The following is an 18,756-nucleotide window of genomic DNA, read 5'->3' as shown; positions in this document are numbered from 1 at the left end:
ACCCGAGCTCTATGAAGATGGTGCTTTAAGGGAAAACAAAACAAAACAAAACAAAACAAACAAACAAACAAACAAACAAACAAACAAACAAACAAACAAACAAACAAAACAGTAACTAATGATTTTTCTGAAATTGACATTTTCTATAATGGATGATTGGATTTTATTAAAATAATGATTGTTTACCTTACCACGATCACCAGCTGGAGGTCACAGTTCATACACCTTGTTTCTCTCCCATCTACACTGGTTACATCAAATGGGGGTGAAATTATTATTTGTCCATTTTTATTGCTCTCAGGTTTTTATTGGCTATGGGGCAACAGGGTGGAGCTGCAAGCCGGAAATCGCACAGCCCCCTTTCATTAATGAAGGTAATGGGATAGGACTGCAGCCAGGGAACGGTGGTGTGTTTGGGAAGCCGTGCTCTAAGGTGAGGGATTATTCACGAATGCGCACTACCTGAGCTCTGCAAGCGTCCCCTGTGCGTCATAACTTTACTGTCCTGGGACCGGCGTGTCATGTTCAGTCGCAGCTCCAAGAAGAGAGATTCCAGCAGATCGGTACGTAAGACTCGACAAAGTTAATGGTTTGGTGCGTCTCATTGGGCTGTAAATATGCTGCACAGTGTTATTTCACCATGCATTGACGTTCTCCGTTCTAATTAAAAAATACGCATGCGACTTTATTTCTTATGTTGTTTGATGTGGACTTTTTTTTTTCTGTCAGTTTCCTCTCTGTCCCGTTGCTCAGGGCAGAAAGTTACATCTGTTCAGTTAAGATAACGCACCGGCACAAGCCTCATTAAACAACACAGCCCGGGTGATGAAAGCGAATAGATGCTTTCTCTGTTTCAGCCAGTGGCCTTTGTTCAACCTTTCCAATCATTTCAACAGACATTTATTTTCATCCTCAGTTATGTGTGTCACGCATTGACTTGGAGGCAGATCATGTAATGAGTTGTGCAAGAGGCGCAGAGCCTTGTTGCCTCACTTATTCCAAGTCAGACTCATTTGTTTTACATCTTGTTTATCAGACATGTGCTTGTAAGAAGGAGGACTTCTAAAGAATAATTTGATGTTATATAATTTTCATTGTATAATATAATTTATTATTTCTAAGCTTATACCATAAAACCACTGCAACTAATGCGCCAAGAGTAACCTGATGTAATATATGTTTTACTCACATTATGCCTTAGTTCACTACTTTTGAGTCACAGCAAGCTATGTGGGCGTGATTATAATAATGACCTGGGTCTCCCAGTAGGGAAGCCAAACATCTACCAGTCTGTCAGCCAATGAGGAATCTTACTTTTCAGGTTAAGGGACATACTTTTCCCAGGTGAAGTTGTTACCGTAAACAGACTTAATATAGAGTATGGCTTCTCAATGTAAACTAGTGGAAGTTGTAACCCATTCTTCCTGCTCCTGTTTGCCCCAAGCTGAACCCTGCAGATGAGCCACAGAGAGGACAGCCCTGCAATGCTTGTGGAGACCAGTGTCCTGGCTTTTCCCTGCACAAATGGAGGTACAACTGTCCGACAGCACATTTCATGCCCTCTCACATGTCAGTCTTCTGTTCTCTGCCCACATGATACATGTGAAAGCAATCAATATCAGTCATTCTTGCAGTCGACTGATCGTTGTGGATCTGTATTCAGCTGTGGTGATTAGTGGTGTCCGTCACTGAATTAGTCTAATCAGAGCTGAATTCACAAGTCTTTGGTTGTCCAGCCTCAGTGCCACACAGTCAGCTTATGAAATCAGTCTAACAGTAGCAATTTGGTATGATGAATATTCATCCCTTAACAAGTTTGTTCCTTCTGCATTGCGATATTACAAAAAAGACTATCTGATGTCTCCTCTGGTTTATAGCTTGTGAATCTGGACTGCTGAGTATGGCTCGTTTTTCAACAGGACAGTCATATCGACCGGGTAATCTTTGAGGTTCCTGGAACTTTCAATAGACTCAACCACATGTTTTAGTGCGATGAACCTGTTTTTCATCTATTGTGCACCGTATGATAATAGTTTTTTATAACAGCAGACTCAAGCTTGCTGCAGCCACAGTCGTTTTGCTGCATCTGACCTCGCTCTGTCAATGAGGAGGCATAGAGCTGTCTAATGTATTATAAAAAGGAGCAATTTGTGTTTATTCTCTTTCTGGGGCTATGGATTACAGCACCAGGAAGCTTGTATATGTAATGTTTGCAATTCTTTAATAAGAGTTACTCTATCTTCGAAAGCCTTAGTGTGAATGTGTGAATTAGTGTGAATGTAATCCAGATTGTGATGGGTGGGGAAGCAGTAGAGTGATGCTGTAATCTTTTAGTGGCTGCTGAGGCAACAGCAAAACTCTATGGCACATTATGGACTGCTTACAAAGTCCCACATAAAGTAGATAGATGATCCTGCAAGATTGTCAGCAGAACACAGTGAGCTGCTTTACTTGACCCAGAGTCCACTAATTGAGAATAGATGGTGTAATTATCATCTTTTTGTGACACTTAATGCTCTGCTTTGATTTTGTTTGTGATTGAGCAACACTCAGTGTGTTGTTCACTTCAGTTGAGCACCTTTCAATACCAGCTGAAACCCACTGGCTTTGATCCTCTAATCATTTTCATGTCTTTAGGTACCATCATAAATCACCAGTTCATACAAATGAATAGTCAAACTGGAGCCACGTAGGCCCTTATTGGAAGTTAACAGAGCAGCCGTGCATTAGTCTGGCGTTTTCTCCTCTCACTGGAATCCACAAAGAGAAAGAGGAGGATCTGAACCTTAGGGATCATCCGGCCTCCTTCGCTGTAAAGTAAACTATTACAGGGGCAACAGCCAACACAGGAATGCAGTCTTTAATTGCCTGTCTTTGCTATCCCACAATAAAAGGTAAACCTTTTCCCTTCCAACTGGAGGAAGACTTTGCCAGTGGACACAGACTTAAGAAGCCCTACATTGTGTGCAGAGGCAAAAGGCTGTTTTATGGCTGCAACAAGTCTTTGTTCCTGAGGAAAAGTCTTGCCAACTTCACAAAGAAGTGCTCACTGTTTGTGTCTCAAGCATGAAAACAAGTTTTCATGCTGATTGACATAGATATAATTGTGGTGTGTATTTTCACGGACTGGAATGTGGTGGACTTTAGATGACCCTGGGGTTAGAGATAGGGAAATGGAGGGGGTAGTTGTGCTTATACTGTCTCCTTTCACCAAGTATCAGATGCTGATTATCTGCTACTCAGTTGATTAAGCAGTGAAGCCAAAACGTAACAAAAGTTAGGTCCATTATTGGTGGCAAATAACTTGTTTAGAAGTGCATGCATGCGGATTTGAGTGGCACTTCTAGTAATCAGCCCCTCATAAACAGTTCACCCTTCTAACATCTAATCTAGTCCTAGGCCTAGTCCTCTATGTTAACAGGGCCACATTCAATAGTTGTAGGAGTGAGAATGCCATTTTCAAGATCTAGCCTCCCCAACATGCATTCATAGACATGGTTATGATAATTTGTTGTTTTGATGTGGATTGTGGTGGTCTTAAGCTGACCTCATATGCCAGATACTATCTCTGCATCTTTCTTGCATCAAAACCAGAACTCCCAAAATGCAGTCAACAGCAGAAATTGTTTGCTGCATTCAAATTTGTGTGTCGAGGATGAAACTTAATTGGACTGTGGCTGCCACCTAAACCTTTATGTATTCACATTTAGATCCACATTTAACTAACAGGAATAATTTTACACCTGTCAAGATTAAAAATCAGTCATGACATGCACTGTGGTAGAAGATGTTTAACATAATATTTATGGAGTGCTATTCATTTTCACTCGTTGAACTGTTCATTTGCATAAGCTCTTATTATTCTACATTTTTGTGTGTTTGTATGTTTATTTCGAGTGACATTGCTTCATGTCTGAAATTGTTGTTTCTGTCAGACCATTCCTAGTTTTGCTCTGACACGTAGTTCCTGCAAGTTGCACAGCTCCCCTGTGTTTGGGGGACATGTGCTGTTTGTCTGGGTGAGCCAGACCATTTAAAAGATCTGGGCTGAGCTCTGACAGAATAAATAAGTTACAGTGAATGGAACTAGGCTATGCTGCCCCGGCCCACATCCCCCCTACAGTTCTCCGCACTTTTAACATGTGTTCATCTAAAAATTCACTGAAATATTGATAAATTTCTAAATATTCCAGAGATGAATATGCAGCGCATTGGGATTTTTCCCCTTTCTTCTTCCTCTTCTTCCTCTCTTCCGTGCTGCCTATATAAAGAGATTTCCACTAAGCTAAGTTGATGTCCTGGGGGGGTTTTCTGACTGGTCTTTTATAGTAGGTTGACTGTGTGTGCTGAGGCGTTTTTTCCCATTCAGGGCCTAGAGAAAACCTAGTCAAGTGTTGCCTGTTTGAAATCACCCAGGGTGACTAAAAACATTACCCGCAGAATTGATTCTACATGATATTTAACTCTAGTTTGAGTTTAACCCAACAAGCTCCTGTCTGTTAAGCCTTTAGATAATACAACTCTGTTTAAGATAATAGAAACTCTGTTTCTGTTGTTTTTTTAAAAAAAAAATTGAAAGTTTTAAATGGCTCACATTATGTAGCACAAAGTGAAAAGCTTATGTTTGTCTTGCTTTTATTCCTTCCTCTTTTATGTGATGAAACGCTGCTGTCATAGCTTCAGCAGTAGCTATTTTCTATTGGCCACAAACTCTGGTTGTGACTGTAAGAAATAGATTGTGGATAGAGCCGATGAAAATGAGGTTTGTTAGTGGGGTGAGAGGACCTTGGTGTCAGGCTGCTGCTCCCTCACAGTGAGAGTAGCCAGTTCAAAACGGTTCAGGCCCCAGGTAAGGATGAGCCAGACCCAGAACACATGCTCCCAGGAGACCTGTGAGCACTTTGGGATCCCCCAGGAGGAGCTGGAAGAAGTTGCAAGGAAAAGGGATATCTTGGCTGGTCTGCTTGCATTTAATCTCTGCAATCCTGACCCAAATAAATGGCTAGAAAATAGAAATATGGATGAATGGATGGATGGATAGTTTCTGTTACCTGGCTGTTTGTGTGTCAGTGTGCCTGTGTAACTCAGTAAGCTGAGTTGGCAGCTCAAGGCAGGTTAGGAATAGGAGTACATTTGCCTTGCACAACACACTCCTTCTGAATTATTAATGCTTGCCGTTGGCTTGATTGATTTTCCTTGTGCTAATGAGACTCATTACCAGGCTTATTAACATGAGTTCTGTGTGTGGGTGCGTTATCTGATCGGCCTTATCGTGTGACCCACTTCTCCACCACACTTGTAACACTGTTAAGGCGTGTTACTGCTGTCACTGCTAATGTAGGCTTTAAAGGTCACACCTGACCTGTAGGTAAGGTTAGGGCGATCAGGACATGAATCAGACTGTAAAGTGGGATTCACACTATGAGATCTTCTCTTTTGCAATTCCTTAATTTCCGCCTGCCAGCACCAAAACATAAAACTTCACTGTTGAGGGTTTAGTTCAGGTTGGGTATTTGGCAGAGCTGACTGGCGCTGGACAAAGCCTACCCTTGTATGCACCAGGGCCTTAGCTGAAACTTTAGCTGGCTAAAAGCAGCAGAGAGGGGGCAGAGGAGGAGACAAGAGTGGAGGAAGGAGGGGAGATGAGGAACAAGAGGGACAGGGGTTGAGTTTTAACTCGACCCTGAATGGCTTGCTGACGTCTGTCCCCTCGGTAACCCAATCTGATCTGCATAACACAGGCCGGCCTGCTATTCACCGTGTTAACAAGACGGCCAGGCAAATAAAACTGTCAGGGCGCCCAGGCATATGAATGGCCTCCTAAAAAAAAAATAGAGGAGGTGGGGGGATGGAGGGGGTCCTTGTTGTTTCAGAAGTGAAGAGGGCTCAGTTTGACGAAAAGGGGGGAGAAAGAGAAGAGGCCACTGGTAGCCAGTGCTGTACAACAGAACCTAAAAGGAGCCAATTTATCACTACAGCTCTGTCTGTGCATTGGCATTTAGAAGGCAAGCTTTCGGTGAAATGCTGTCAGCTAGATAGGCTTTACCGGTAATGGGACCAAAGCACTCTCTGCCCTCCTCTCTCTCTGCCCCTCGCAGGGCCCTCTTTGAAGTGGTAAGCAGCAGCATCTGTGGCGCATGGTAACACTCACATGGGTAACAGAGCAAATTAGTTGTGTAGGGGGCTTTTTATCATGTAAACGGTGTGTTTTGTCTTTGTCATTTAACAGGACTGCATTTTTAAAGCGATTATGTTTTGACAGGACTTTGGGGTCTGGTGATAGATGACCAATGTTCTCTGATAATACAAACCCAGGGAGCTGTGGAGCCCTGATATAAATCATAGTTTGACCTTTGGCTCCTCTGACAGCTTTTGGGCAGAATCTGTCTCTTTCCATCTCTCTCCTTTGCCGTCTTGCTCTCCTCTCTGCTCTGCTGTTTCTGATTTTGCTCCTTCCCTGTTTTTCCTCCCGTCTCTCTTTCTCCAGCTTCTCAACTCTGTAGCCTAATTGCATTGAGGTATAGGCGGGACACGGCATATTATTGGCTGTTAAGATGTGGCGTCTTTTGTGAAGATTAGGCATGATGGTCACAGAAACGAGGAAGTGAGGCCCATGCATGCAACCAGCTGAGGTCCGTGGGGGCTGGTTGTGAATTTCAGTGAAAATTCAGCATTAAAAGTGAAGAGCAAGACTGATGCGACATGCTCACACACACACACACACACACACACACACACAGGTCACATATAAAGAAAGGGTCATGGTTGAATTCCAGTAGTATTTCTCATTTCCTCTCTCCCCCGCCCTGCGGTCAGGATTGCTGGGGTTGTAATAGTGGGAGCATTGGTAAAAAGATATTGTTTGTTAGAATATTGAAAAGCAAGCTAACATACCATCTCTAGATATTGTCTTATTTAATATTTTTAAAGCACACAGCATTTTAATGCCTTGCAGGCAAGCGCTGAAGAACAAGTACAATGTGATTCCCTAGATATATTTTTATGAGATATTTTGAATGTATCCAGATTTTACAAGCCCAAGCCTCGATAACACCCTGCTTTTATTGCTTTTTTTTCCCCCGGTCAGAATACTTTACACCTTTTGTCTGATCTGGTGTGATAAGGCTGTATTATGTTTGCAGTGAGTGTTTTATTGGCTGGCTATGTATTTGTGCACCTTGTCAGGAAAGGGAAATGATACCTCACTCCTGGATTAGATCCAGCTTGTAATTATGCTTGTATTACACCTCTGGAACAGATGCTTCATGCTGCTGGAGTAGACAAAGTGTATGCGTGTTTTTTTTTTTTTTTTTTTTTTTTTTTTTACTCTGTATCTTGGTGTGCATGGTAGTATGCATTTAATGTGCATGTGAACGTGTGTAAGATGCCTCCACCACAGTGACACAACACCAGGTAGCCTCATCTCGTCTGCCAGGTGGGCTCCATATAATCTGTGTAACAGGAGATCCTGTAACGTGTTGGGTTGCACTCGTGCTCTGTTGGTGTAATTGCTTTGGTAATTGCTTTTCAGTCCTCTTCTCCCCTCTCATTAGCAGTGCATGATAAGTTTAACTTTGTCGCCTGTAAATGCCATACAACAACATAATGTAGTCTCATGAGCTGAAAGCCTGTATCTGTTTGCTTTCTAACATTTTACCAGCAATCAAAACTAAATGTGAGCTGCACTGTGGAGAAGAATGTAGTGCTGTAGTTCAGGAAGTGGGACATATTTCCGTTTTCTTTTTATTTGTTTGAATTGGAAGAAACTATTCTCATTGTGTCGTGTCATGCCGGGAAAAACGGACCACCAGAATAGGTTAGGGGTGGAAAGAGACAGCTCAGCGGTCACCTGCCAAGATAACAGCCGTCCTCTTTTCCCTGCAAAATGACACGCTGACTGCACTTTGTGATTCTTTGTATTTTGAGTGGTTGCTTTTCAAGCTGGATGACTCAAAGGTCATCTTGGCAGGAATGATTACTCATGTCATTTGGACTGTTGCACATTTTTTTTTAGCTATACTGTGTGTATTTCTGTACAGGACACATGTTGTGTTTCTCTCTGTAAAGTAGTTTTTGTATACAGTGTATAACAGAGGGGATTTGGGATGTCTTGCTGAGCATTAAGAAAAGAGAAGAGAGGAACTGTTAAAAAGGTTTTATTGTTCAGTATTCAGCTATTTTCTAACCTGGTTGTGATGTGCACTAGGCTGACCACTAGGAGGCAAGCCAGTCTAATTAGAGGAGGACATTGAATCAATAGCCACTTTGTTGCAACAAAGGCAGCCAGGTCCGACCAAGGTCAATATCCTTTTCAAAGAAGGGAAATCTGACTTTTTTTTGGCTCAGTAGCATGTCCCAGCAGTCAATCCGTGTTTGTTTAAGCAAAAGAATAAGAACAATGTCTTGCAAAAAAAAAAAAAAAAAAAAGTGTGGAAACAAGGCTACCGACTGATTTGCCAATAGCAAGACATTGTTCATCTCATCAAAGTAATGAATGTAGACATCATCACCTAAAACACACAGTTTAATGCATTATCCATCAATTAAAACAACTATAATACAATTTAATCTGCAGAAATTACATCACTGTACTGTAATGGCATTAAGCAATTTATTCTAATTGACCTTGTTAGTGAATGAACTCTCACAGATTTTGTCTCGTATAGCCTTAAATAGACTTTTATTGTATAGGACAGCTGTGCCAGGGCCCTTTTAAGTCGAGCTGAGCCAGTGTCATGTTGTCTGGCAGCTTCTTGCATTAAGGCCAGTAGCTTTTCTCTAATCACATCTATTTTCCCCGCTTTTTATCAAGGTCATCCACAACAGGTGCCCATGCATTTTGATGGAGACAGACAGATAGGCATCAGCATGCCTTCTTTGTCCCTGAGGGGGAGAGGAACGGGGGGGAGAGAGAATGAGTAGGGGATAGTAGCTACATACCAAGCATAATATGCTTTTATATGGAAGGTCATGCATGGAGATATGAATAAAAGTCATCTCTCTCTTTTATAAAGCTACTATAATATACAATATAAATTCTACTCATCTCTTTGGCTCATTCTAACCTAAGCTGGTTATCATATGTGACATCTTACAGAGTATTAAAACAAAAGACACACATGCTGCCACTTCAGGTGGTTCATTACTGAGCAGATAAAGACTGCTCAAATCATCAGTTGTTCATGATTAACTAAATCTGTCTCAGTGCATTCTCATACCACATGCGTGCGAGGCCGCTGCCTCTTTCTGGTAGTGGTGATGTTGGAGCGAGCTTTTACCAGGGGGACGCAGTTCAGCAAGAGTTTAGGGAGGAGAGAGAGGGGGAAAGATGGGTGAAAGTGAGAGAAACAGGCCTAGGAGTGAATCCCGTAGAGTGAAAACTACAAGCGTGGTTCTTTTTGATATGGAAGAAGCCCACTGTTTGAGCTCTCCCTGGTGAAATGGTGATGTCAGCTGGTTGCCAGTTGCTACCTGTCACACGAAATCAATTTCTGAGCTGGGAAACAACATTGCAGAGGGAACAAGCGTTTTTCATTGGCTCAGTGCAATACCAAACTGAACTGTGGTGTAGGAATTCTCTCTCTTTAGATGTAAACACAAAACTTTTCAAGAACCTTTTTCTCATAAATTACCAGAGGCCTCAAAAAAAAAAAAAAAAGAAAAAACTTTGATTCACTCTGCACTTGTGATTCACGATGTGAATTAGTCCAACATGGTTTAGCCTTGTAGCTCTTTTTGCCAGTTTTTCACCCTTTGCACACTAGCAAGCGTTGCTAATTCCCCCAAATTGTGCACTAGCGATACTAATTCACAACGATTTTTGCCCTGGTGCTGATCTGTGTGTTAATGAAGGCTTAGCGCGCTAAGCTGCCTTTGAACTGTCAGCAGGAATAAAGGGAGGCAGGCTTGTTGCCGTCATATGCACAGTGAGTTAGCATTTACTTTGTGCTACAGGCCTACAATTCCAACCCAACCACCCTGGTTAGGGGGCTTGCACTGCTAATTCATGTCATCCTGACTGTTCCTCCTTTCATGTTACTTAATGCACCTTGGCTGGTGGAATGTGCAGTTTTTGACTCTAGTTAGCTGATATCATGGACTTCTAACGCTACAGTTGAATAGAACAAAAGAGCATGTTAGATTTACTGTATTCAGGGTTTGTATATTACTTCAGGCATAATTTATCAATATGGCAACACTTACATGTCGACATGTTCTGAATGCACACCACATAGTTTTAGATTGCTGTGTTGATAGATCCCAGCCTCACATTAATGTCCACTGTGTTGGTGTATGTATCCTGTACACTGGTGGAGTAGGTAGTAATCTGCGGGATGTGGTTGGTTTCATGTTAGTAGCAGCAAAGATCCAAATTATATACACATATGCACATGCATGTGCACACGTACACACATACACATTCACACTTACTCACCTTAACTGAGTAACACTCTTCATTCAGATCCTGTCGTGCCAGAGCTGCTGCTCCCAGTAGAAGTTATCCACAGTCTAAACAGGTGCTGGCTGATCTAAATCCCCGACTGCTTGAAAACACTTAGCGGATTCGGTTTGTCTTGAAATCAGTAAAGTCTTTCTCACATCAAACTGTGATTTCCTTAGAGGCTTCAGAAACAAGCAGCCCTGCTGTGCAGATGCTGAAAATGTACCCTCTGTCATGGATAGAGGACAGCAGGTAGAGAGACAGGTCAGATGGATGGATGCAGAGATGAACTGATGATTGATGGTTAGATAGTGATCACTCTTTTTTCCTTCTGACTTTATTTGAAGTTGTGGTTCAGAATAAGGATTTCAGAATAAGGAGTTCTGCCTCTAACATTTTTTCTTGTCCAGTCCTCCCCTGTGATTTTATTGCAAACCTTACTCTTTTTACTTTGACTTCGTATTTTTTTCTTTCACAGAATGCTCTTTTAATTCATTCTGTTTGTTCCCCTGGATTGCTCACTCTCTTCACTTTAAACCTGTCCACATTACCACTGGCACCCTACGTTCTCATCCATACCTATCTCTTGCTGTGTCTACCTCAGCTTACTATTGCCCCCACCCCACAGACGCACACACACACTCACTCTCTCTCTCTCTCTCTCTCTCTCTCTCTCTGCATCCATCCATGCATCTCCTCATCTATCAAGTTTAAAAGACTAGCAGCCAAGTGCAGTGATTTTAACTTGTGCACCGCTTCAAAGGCCTCTTTGATTTGCTCCTACTCTTGTTTTCATCTCCCTCCCTCTCTATGACTAGCCACCTGTTCACATCCGGATGGGGAAGAGATGAGGGCTTTGGGGTTTGGGGGTGTTGGAAGAAACCCTTGATCAGGGCACCCACAATCCTAGATGTGTTTCTTGTTTTTTGAAGCGTTTCTTGGTGGTAGTGTTTATTGAGAAGCGCAAGCTGCTTCCTCTCTCAGATCAGAAGCGGCCAGTAGAGGCCAGCATTGTACAACAATGAGTTGTTGCACCATCTGCAAAGTAGTCTTTTATCCAGGTTGTAATCCCTGTATTACACTGCATAAACATGTATATTTGATTGTGAGAGTACCAACTTCTTTGTTGTCGAAATGAGTAGATCAAACTTGTACAATATAAGCTGTCCATCAAAATGATTTGGACAAGCTCACACTTGAACACACTTATGAACTTGGACAGAAGTCATCGTGCCTTTAGAAATCACATAGATCTTATTCAAAACTGTTGCCAGTCTCTGACTTTCCCATCACATTGATTATGTTTTCTGTTTTCATTAAAAACCTTAATCCCAATGGAACCAAGGCCTCATTAATGTAAACTGCAAAAGAGGAGCTTGATGACTCTGTGGTGTTAAAGTAGCTGATTGATCTATTGACCCAGCTAGCTGACTGAGTATTGGCTGGCCTAAGTAGCATATTGAGCTGGGAGAATTGACTGTTGCTGCCAAATGTTGAAGAAAGCGTCTGGACAGCCACTCCATCAAACAGCGCTGAGGAGGAGTCGCATTTAGTGTATTGACTGGGTCGTTCTTGAAGCTTCATCTAATCAGACCAAATGTATTGACTCAATTCAACCTTTATTTAGGGTTGCACATGAATTACAATTCACATTTGGCAGAAGCCGGCTGTGTCCATGGTATATCCTCTCTCTCTCTTTTCTATATCCCTCTCTGTGTGTTTTGTCGTCATCTGCGGAGTGGGCGAGGTGTTATCTTGGTTCTGCTCCCTGCCAGCCACAGTTCTGGATGAGTCAAGGCTCAATCTAATAGGCTAGATTGCCTGTGATGCTGTTCTGCTTCTGCTCACCTGATGCTCTGATAGTGTGTGTTTGTGCCTGACTCTCTGTTGTGTATTTGGGTTTTTCTTGAGCCCATGTATGTGTGTGTGTATTAACAGTGGGGATGCTCAGCACCGTATTTCATGGCTGAGAGAGTAGCCTGGCTCAGGGTTAAAGCTGTGAAGGCACCTATCAACGATCTGGATGCAAGGGGAAGGAAGTGGACTGCTAATAAAGACTCTGAGGCATGGCCAGCTTCCTGTGATCAGAGGCCTGCACGGGGTTATACACTCGGATTACTCATAGGACCTTAGGCCAGCAGACACACACAGGAAGTCATTCACTGTAATGGACCACCGAAGTGGTCAGGGCTTCCAGGTCACATCCAGTTCCTTTATTTATTTGTCCACAGCAAAAATGTATAAGGTTAATGGTTCCCATTTGCCAATAATTTCATCCTTTTTACTTGGTTGAACTGTGACATCAGAAAGACCACCGGGTGTATCTGTTACACGTGTTGTTGACTTAATCTAATTTTAAATATATATTTGCTTTATTTGCTGACGTCAACAAATTAAGACGTTCACGCTAAATCCAAAGATATTAAGAAAAGCAGTCTGCATCGGCCCCAGATGTAGTTTGAAGCAGTAGTTTTGCACCCAAATGCATTTTCATATTCTTCTGGCGAAGTGATGGAATCGGAAACTTCAAATCACTTCAGTGGTCTGTGATTATGGGTGGTGTTTGAGTGCACCTCTGAAAATATAACAAAGATATTTAAAATATGGTTGTACACGTTCAAGGTTTTGACAACCTGTTTTTTTTTTTTTTTTTAAGGTTCCCATAAAATTACCTCCAATTACTTCTACTTCTTGAAAAATGGTGTATCTTTAATGCCTTTCTACCCATTCCATCAAATAAAACTGTGTGCTTTCTTCTAACTGATACCTTATTGGTTTCCATTTTTAAACCCCAACATAATATTATATCAGGAAATATATAAGGTCAAGGGAGTAAAATAACCATTTAATTGGGTCTTTTATGATTGTTTTGTAAAATTTTCACTCCAAACAATATTCATCTTAAAATCTTCTTTTTCGTAAAAACAACTGAAAAAAATCTGCCAGTGGGATGAGAGGCAGGTGCAAAAAAAGGTCCTGATTCTAGATCCAAACCATTGACATCACAGTTACACGGTTTGTGCTGTTCAGCCAGTTCAGCCACCAGGACACACCTTGACCTGCACTCTTGAAAGCTTGTGTGTTACAAAGATAAATATAAGGAGAGAGCGATAAATGGATGTAGACAATGAAGGTGGGATTAACATTGATTGAAATGGGAGCGAATGATGCAGCCGCCAGACATGGTTGCTTTCCAGCGTGCCGCTGCTATCAGATTCATGCTATCATCACCCTATAAAACTCCCTGTTCAGGCAGAAGACTGATTGGGCAACATAGCGGCCCCCTCACTTGCAGCTTAACTACTGGGAGCTCTGCATATTTGAGGTCTGCACTCATTCGCTCGCTTCCTCTCTCTTTTGTCTATCTATCTATCTCTGTCACTCATCTGGCCAAGTTTACCAGTTGCCAAGGCTGAGAGTGTGCTTGGTGTTTACTGCTGCCTTGACAACAGACAAGATTAACACAGTCATTATCAAGATGACACAGGGCTCAGGGCAAATATGAAGGATGGACAGAGCAGAACATATTAGCTATTGGCAGCTTCAGTCCAAAAATACCAGTAAAAAACCCCCTTATCAGTTGAAACTCAATCCATTCCAAACCTGATTTCATACACCAGAAAGTTTTCTACTCCAAATAATGTGCTCATTTATCTCATTGGCTTGATATGCTTTTTTGTCTGCACCCACAAATATGCTGTAATCAGTAGGAGAATCTAATGCTTTGCTATCAAGGAGTTTGCATTTTTACCGGAGACATTTGATAAGTTTCCTGGTCTGAAACATAAAACAGACGCGCACACAAAGAATCAAAACCAGACATGTGGGGACTATGATACTTTGATATTTATGTAAATAAATGACCCAGATTCATTCCTCGCTTGGGTTTTCTCGAGTAGCATGGCTTCAGAAGTGCCTGAACTGTTCAGGTATGTCTTCGATTTGTAAGGTTTGTGAACCCGCGTCTTGTGAAACCAGAGAACGGAGTAACTCTCAGGCAAGGTCTCCATTCATTTTAAAGCCCCTCTGTGATCTGTTTCTCAACCTGATATGCTTGTAGTTGCAGCTTGCAGACAAAGTGCTGCTATTCCTTCATTTGATGTCGAAAGAGCTCAAATTAGCCCCGACCGACACAACGTGCCAGTGTCCAGCTAGGTTATGGTGCAGTCAAAAATTACCCTTGGGAAAAAAAAAAAAAAAGTCAGGTTTTGGAGCAAGTCAAAACTAGAGGTTGAAATCTCACCTCAGACTTGCAGCAGTTTAGTGGAAGATGACTCAAAGTATGACTGCATCCCTGTACATTCACACATTTGTCTGTGGTGCTGCTGCAATGCCAGTAGTGTGCAATCACACATTCCGCGCTCTCGGCAGCAGCCCAGGCTGACAACTGTCCGTTTGGCTTTCTGTCACCTAACAAACCCACACAGAATCCCATTTTATCCTGTTCAGCCATAACAGTGAATATGACGTTACTTAAGTGACAGCTTGACTGCAGAGTCCCTCGCAGAAAACAGAATGAGCTGATCCGCCAAATCAAAAGGCCGTTGTATACATGTCAGAGGTCAGCTTTTAACCAGCAAATCCCCCTTTCTCCCATCTAATCCTCTGCCTGGGGATTTTCCCACACCAGTGGGCTCATCTCTGATCAACCCGAGCGCAGACCGACAGGCGTGATGACTCGCCAAAGTTTCCACAAGGTCAGACAAGATATGGCCGAAATTACAGCCAAATGCAGTCGCTCTTTCCTCTGTCCGGCACGAATGCAGCACTGTGACACTTGATTGATATTTTCAGATGTTTAATTATATTGTAAATAGACACAACTAACACATTATTGTTAGACCTAACTGCTCTTTGGTAAAGGTCAATCCAAAGCCCTCAACAGTTGTTGTATCAGAGGAATACAGCAGGAATAAGTTGCCCTCTTCTTGACTGAGATTACTTTTTAGATTCCACATATTTGTTTTGTCCTCAAAAACTACAGCTAAGATGAAGGAAAAATAGCAAATATCTCATAAAAACCTTGGAGAATACAGATGTAAAACTGCAGGGAAATGCAGGACAGGTCAAAAGTGGGAAAGTAGTCCCTGGTAGTTCACAATATGTGTTATCTCCCATATATTTTAACAGTTACTCATTTTTACCAGTCTCCTGCACAATCCACGATTATACTGCGCTTGGCAACATATCCTTTTAAGAATACATACCATATGGCTTAAGATTTTGCTGGTGCTTTATTATCACTCAGCCCAGAGTGTTGGCATGGAGCAAGCAATCCAACACATGGGCCAGGCTCTCAAAATGGAGGTGTGTTCCTTTCATGTTCGACCGTCCTGTACATAACGGATACAGGCAGATCAGTAGTTCACACTTTCTCTGTTAGTGGTTCAGCAGCTTGAGTCGGTGAATTGCTTAGTCAGGGAGGATAGTCAGTGATCTGCTCTGCATTCTTTAACCATGAGCTTAGCTTCGCCTCGATTCAACCCTCTCTGTAGAATAACACGGCCTGTGGCATAGTCCACATTACACACACTCACGCACACATACAAACACACACACCCTTTCCCCCATGGACTGACTTGTTGATTTGCTGCTGAGATCAAAGTCTGCAATATTTATAAGTGGTCTTGGGGTGTAATTTGTTTCTCGTTTCACTCTTACGAAAGCCTTCCATGTCTTCCCTTTATTTATCTATCTGTTTATTTATTTATCGATTAAATCTAGACCTCTTCTTCCTCATTATGGCTCCTTGAGCAGAGACTAATTGACATATAATGATCGCCATGCGTGCACATTCAGGATGAAATGTAAACTGTTTGCCTGTGGCGGGGCAGGAGAGACGCAGATTGGATAGCCCGCAGTGGATGGAAACTCCTGCCTCTTGTCAAGTGGGAGCGCAGAGCTCCCCAATCCACTGGAGGAGCCCTCAGCAGGGCTGTGTATTTTTTATGGCACATTTCACCTCCCATCTGGTTGGCTTATGAGGCTGGTCGGCTTTGTTTGTTTGTTTATCTTCTAATGTGTTTTAATGACAAAGCTGTTTTTATCTTCATAGCTCTTTTTTTTTTTTTTTTTTTTTTTTTTTTTAAATCTGGCTTTGATCTACATCTGTCATGTCTGTGTGTGTAAACAATGCCCCAGTTGTTTCCTGATCTGGTTTCCAGCCAATCAAGCTGACCCTCTTGTGTCTGACTGACACGTGAGAATAAATGTCTCGTAATGACAATGGGGCCAGTTAGGGATCGCCGACAAACGGTGTGTGTGTGTGTGTGTGTGTGTGTGTATGTGTGTGTTTTTGTGTGTGAGTGTGGGAGGGGGAGAAATGAATTGGATTTGCCCCGTGCATTTTAAATTGATACTGGATTTCACCGCTTTGTTCCTCACACAGGTGGGATATGGTGGAGGACGTATGTGTGAATGACATGTTGGAGGTGACCAGCAGGGAGTGTGTGTGCGTGTGTGTGTGTGTGTGTGTGTGTGTGTGTGTGTGTGTGTGTGTGTGAGAGAGAGAGAGAGAGAGAGAGAGAGCGATAAAGAGAGAAAACAGTTGCTAAATGCTTAACTCTGAGTTTTATTCAAGGGATGTCCTGAGGCAGTCATATCATATACTATGTACGTCTTTGTGTTTGTGTGTGTGTGTGTGTGTGTGTGTGTGAGTGTGTGTGTGTGTGAGTCCATCCACGCGTGCCTTGACGGCATATGAAGAATGGCCTCAGTAGTGTCAAAACCTGTAATATTTAATAGCGTGACACCTGATCCAGAAAGTGTGCCTCATTGTCAGATGGAGTTCAGCACGATTATCCAATATCTCATGTTTCCCATCTATCCGCTGGCCTGATAGATAGCACTGGGACCTCAGGAGTGTGTGTGTGAGTGTGTGTGCTGTGCAAATAACCTTGTGTTTCTCCTGACAAGGCGCACTGACCCTGCCGCTCTCTGCATCACAAGCTTTGATTATCAAGTCCGAAAGAAATCCATCTCTATCAGTCCCTGGCCAAGGCTGCTCCCACTGGGTGGTTGAAGGGTGTGTGTGTGTGTGTGTGTGTGTGTGTTCGAGGGCAAAGTTAGTGTGTGGACATGTTGACAGGTTGGCAACTTATTGGGAACACACACAAGCATGCACACTCGCACACAGGTGTATAAACACACATAGACGTAGACATAGCTGCTCTTGACAGGTGTACTTTCTGCTAAACATCGTGGAAGTTGGTGAAATTTCTCTATTTTCTATTTCCAACCATATCTTTCATTCTCTTTCTCTTTCTCTTCCTAGGTAAGCCAGTCACGTCTCTGTGTGCTTCTTGCTGAAGGGGGGGCTTCTCACAGAGTCCCGACTCCACCTCTGGCCTGTTTGAATTGTAGATGCTCGAAGTCAGGCAAGCTGTGCGCCGAGCGCCTGAATAATGAATCCACCACACAAGGAGAATTGTTGATGGGAGTGCATGCGTGTCTATATGTCTTGTGTGTTTTCCTGGTGTGCCACACAGTGTTTGCAATGCACGGTGTGTAAGTGGAGTAAGCTGGTTTACGGCTGATGATCCTCCCTTAAGTCTGAGTGTGTGACAGTTGATTTATATGGAAGATAAGAATGGATCAACAGAGATTTTAGAAAAGAAAATGTTTGCTCATGTCATGTTTTATGTAGGTATGTAATAATACTAATGATAATAATAATGCTACTGCAACGACTACTTTCTACTACTTTCAAGGCATTAAAAAACAAAGTCAAAAAGGACAGTCATGCATTCATACAGAGTCACATAAAATAAGAACATAATATATAGTAGCATAAATAGAGAGCATAAAAAAGGGTAAAAATGGGATTAAATAGGAAAGCATCAGGTGGATTAGAAAAATTAAAAAGTGAAGGGGAAGAGCTGTACATACAGTGTGCCTAACAGACTGTACATAATACTAATGATGTTGATGATGATGATGATAATAATAATAATACTATTAACCTAAGACATGGTGAACCAATGAATAGGATTATCAACAATAAATAAAGGTGTGAGAAATAAATAAAGAGGGCAAACATAGAACAAAATCCTAAAGGCTAAATGCATAGAATAATTAGCAACAACAAAAACAAAGTGAAGTTTTTCAAGTGCATGTGTATATTTTTGTAGATCTAATGTCTATGTATTTGTAATTACATATTTTCATGTCATTTTCTTTATGCGTGTGTTTGTTCGCACATGAATCTTAACATCCTGGCCCATGTGCATGAGTGTCCTTTTCTTCTCTGTGCAGCATCTCATTGGGTTTAGCCTCCAGGCTAGTGGTGCATATTATTGGCCCTGAGGCAATGGGCT

General features: G+C 42.2%; 1 protein-coding gene across 1 annotated transcript in view; it reads left to right on the top strand.

Annotated features, from left to right (window-relative positions):
• The first annotated feature begins 381 nt into the window (after positions 1–381).
• prickle2b (prickle homolog 2b) overlaps positions 382–18,756 on the top strand; it is a 115,906-nt gene continuing 97,531 nt past the window's right edge. The window contains exons 1-2 of the mRNA XM_030051813.1: positions 382–563; positions 1,445–1,530. Coding sequence (XP_029907673.1) covers positions 522–563; positions 1,445–1,530 — 128 coding nt within the window. The 5' untranslated portion in view covers positions 382–521. The remainder of the gene's footprint in view (positions 564–1,444; positions 1,531–18,756) is intronic.

Source organism: Myripristis murdjan, chromosome 5 (genome assembly GCF_902150065.1).
Source record: "Myripristis murdjan chromosome 5, fMyrMur1.1, whole genome shotgun sequence".
Classification (NCBI taxonomy): Eukaryota; Metazoa; Chordata; class Actinopteri; order Holocentriformes; family Holocentridae; genus Myripristis; species Myripristis murdjan.
This window is presented reverse-complemented; position numbering and strand designations above follow the sequence as displayed.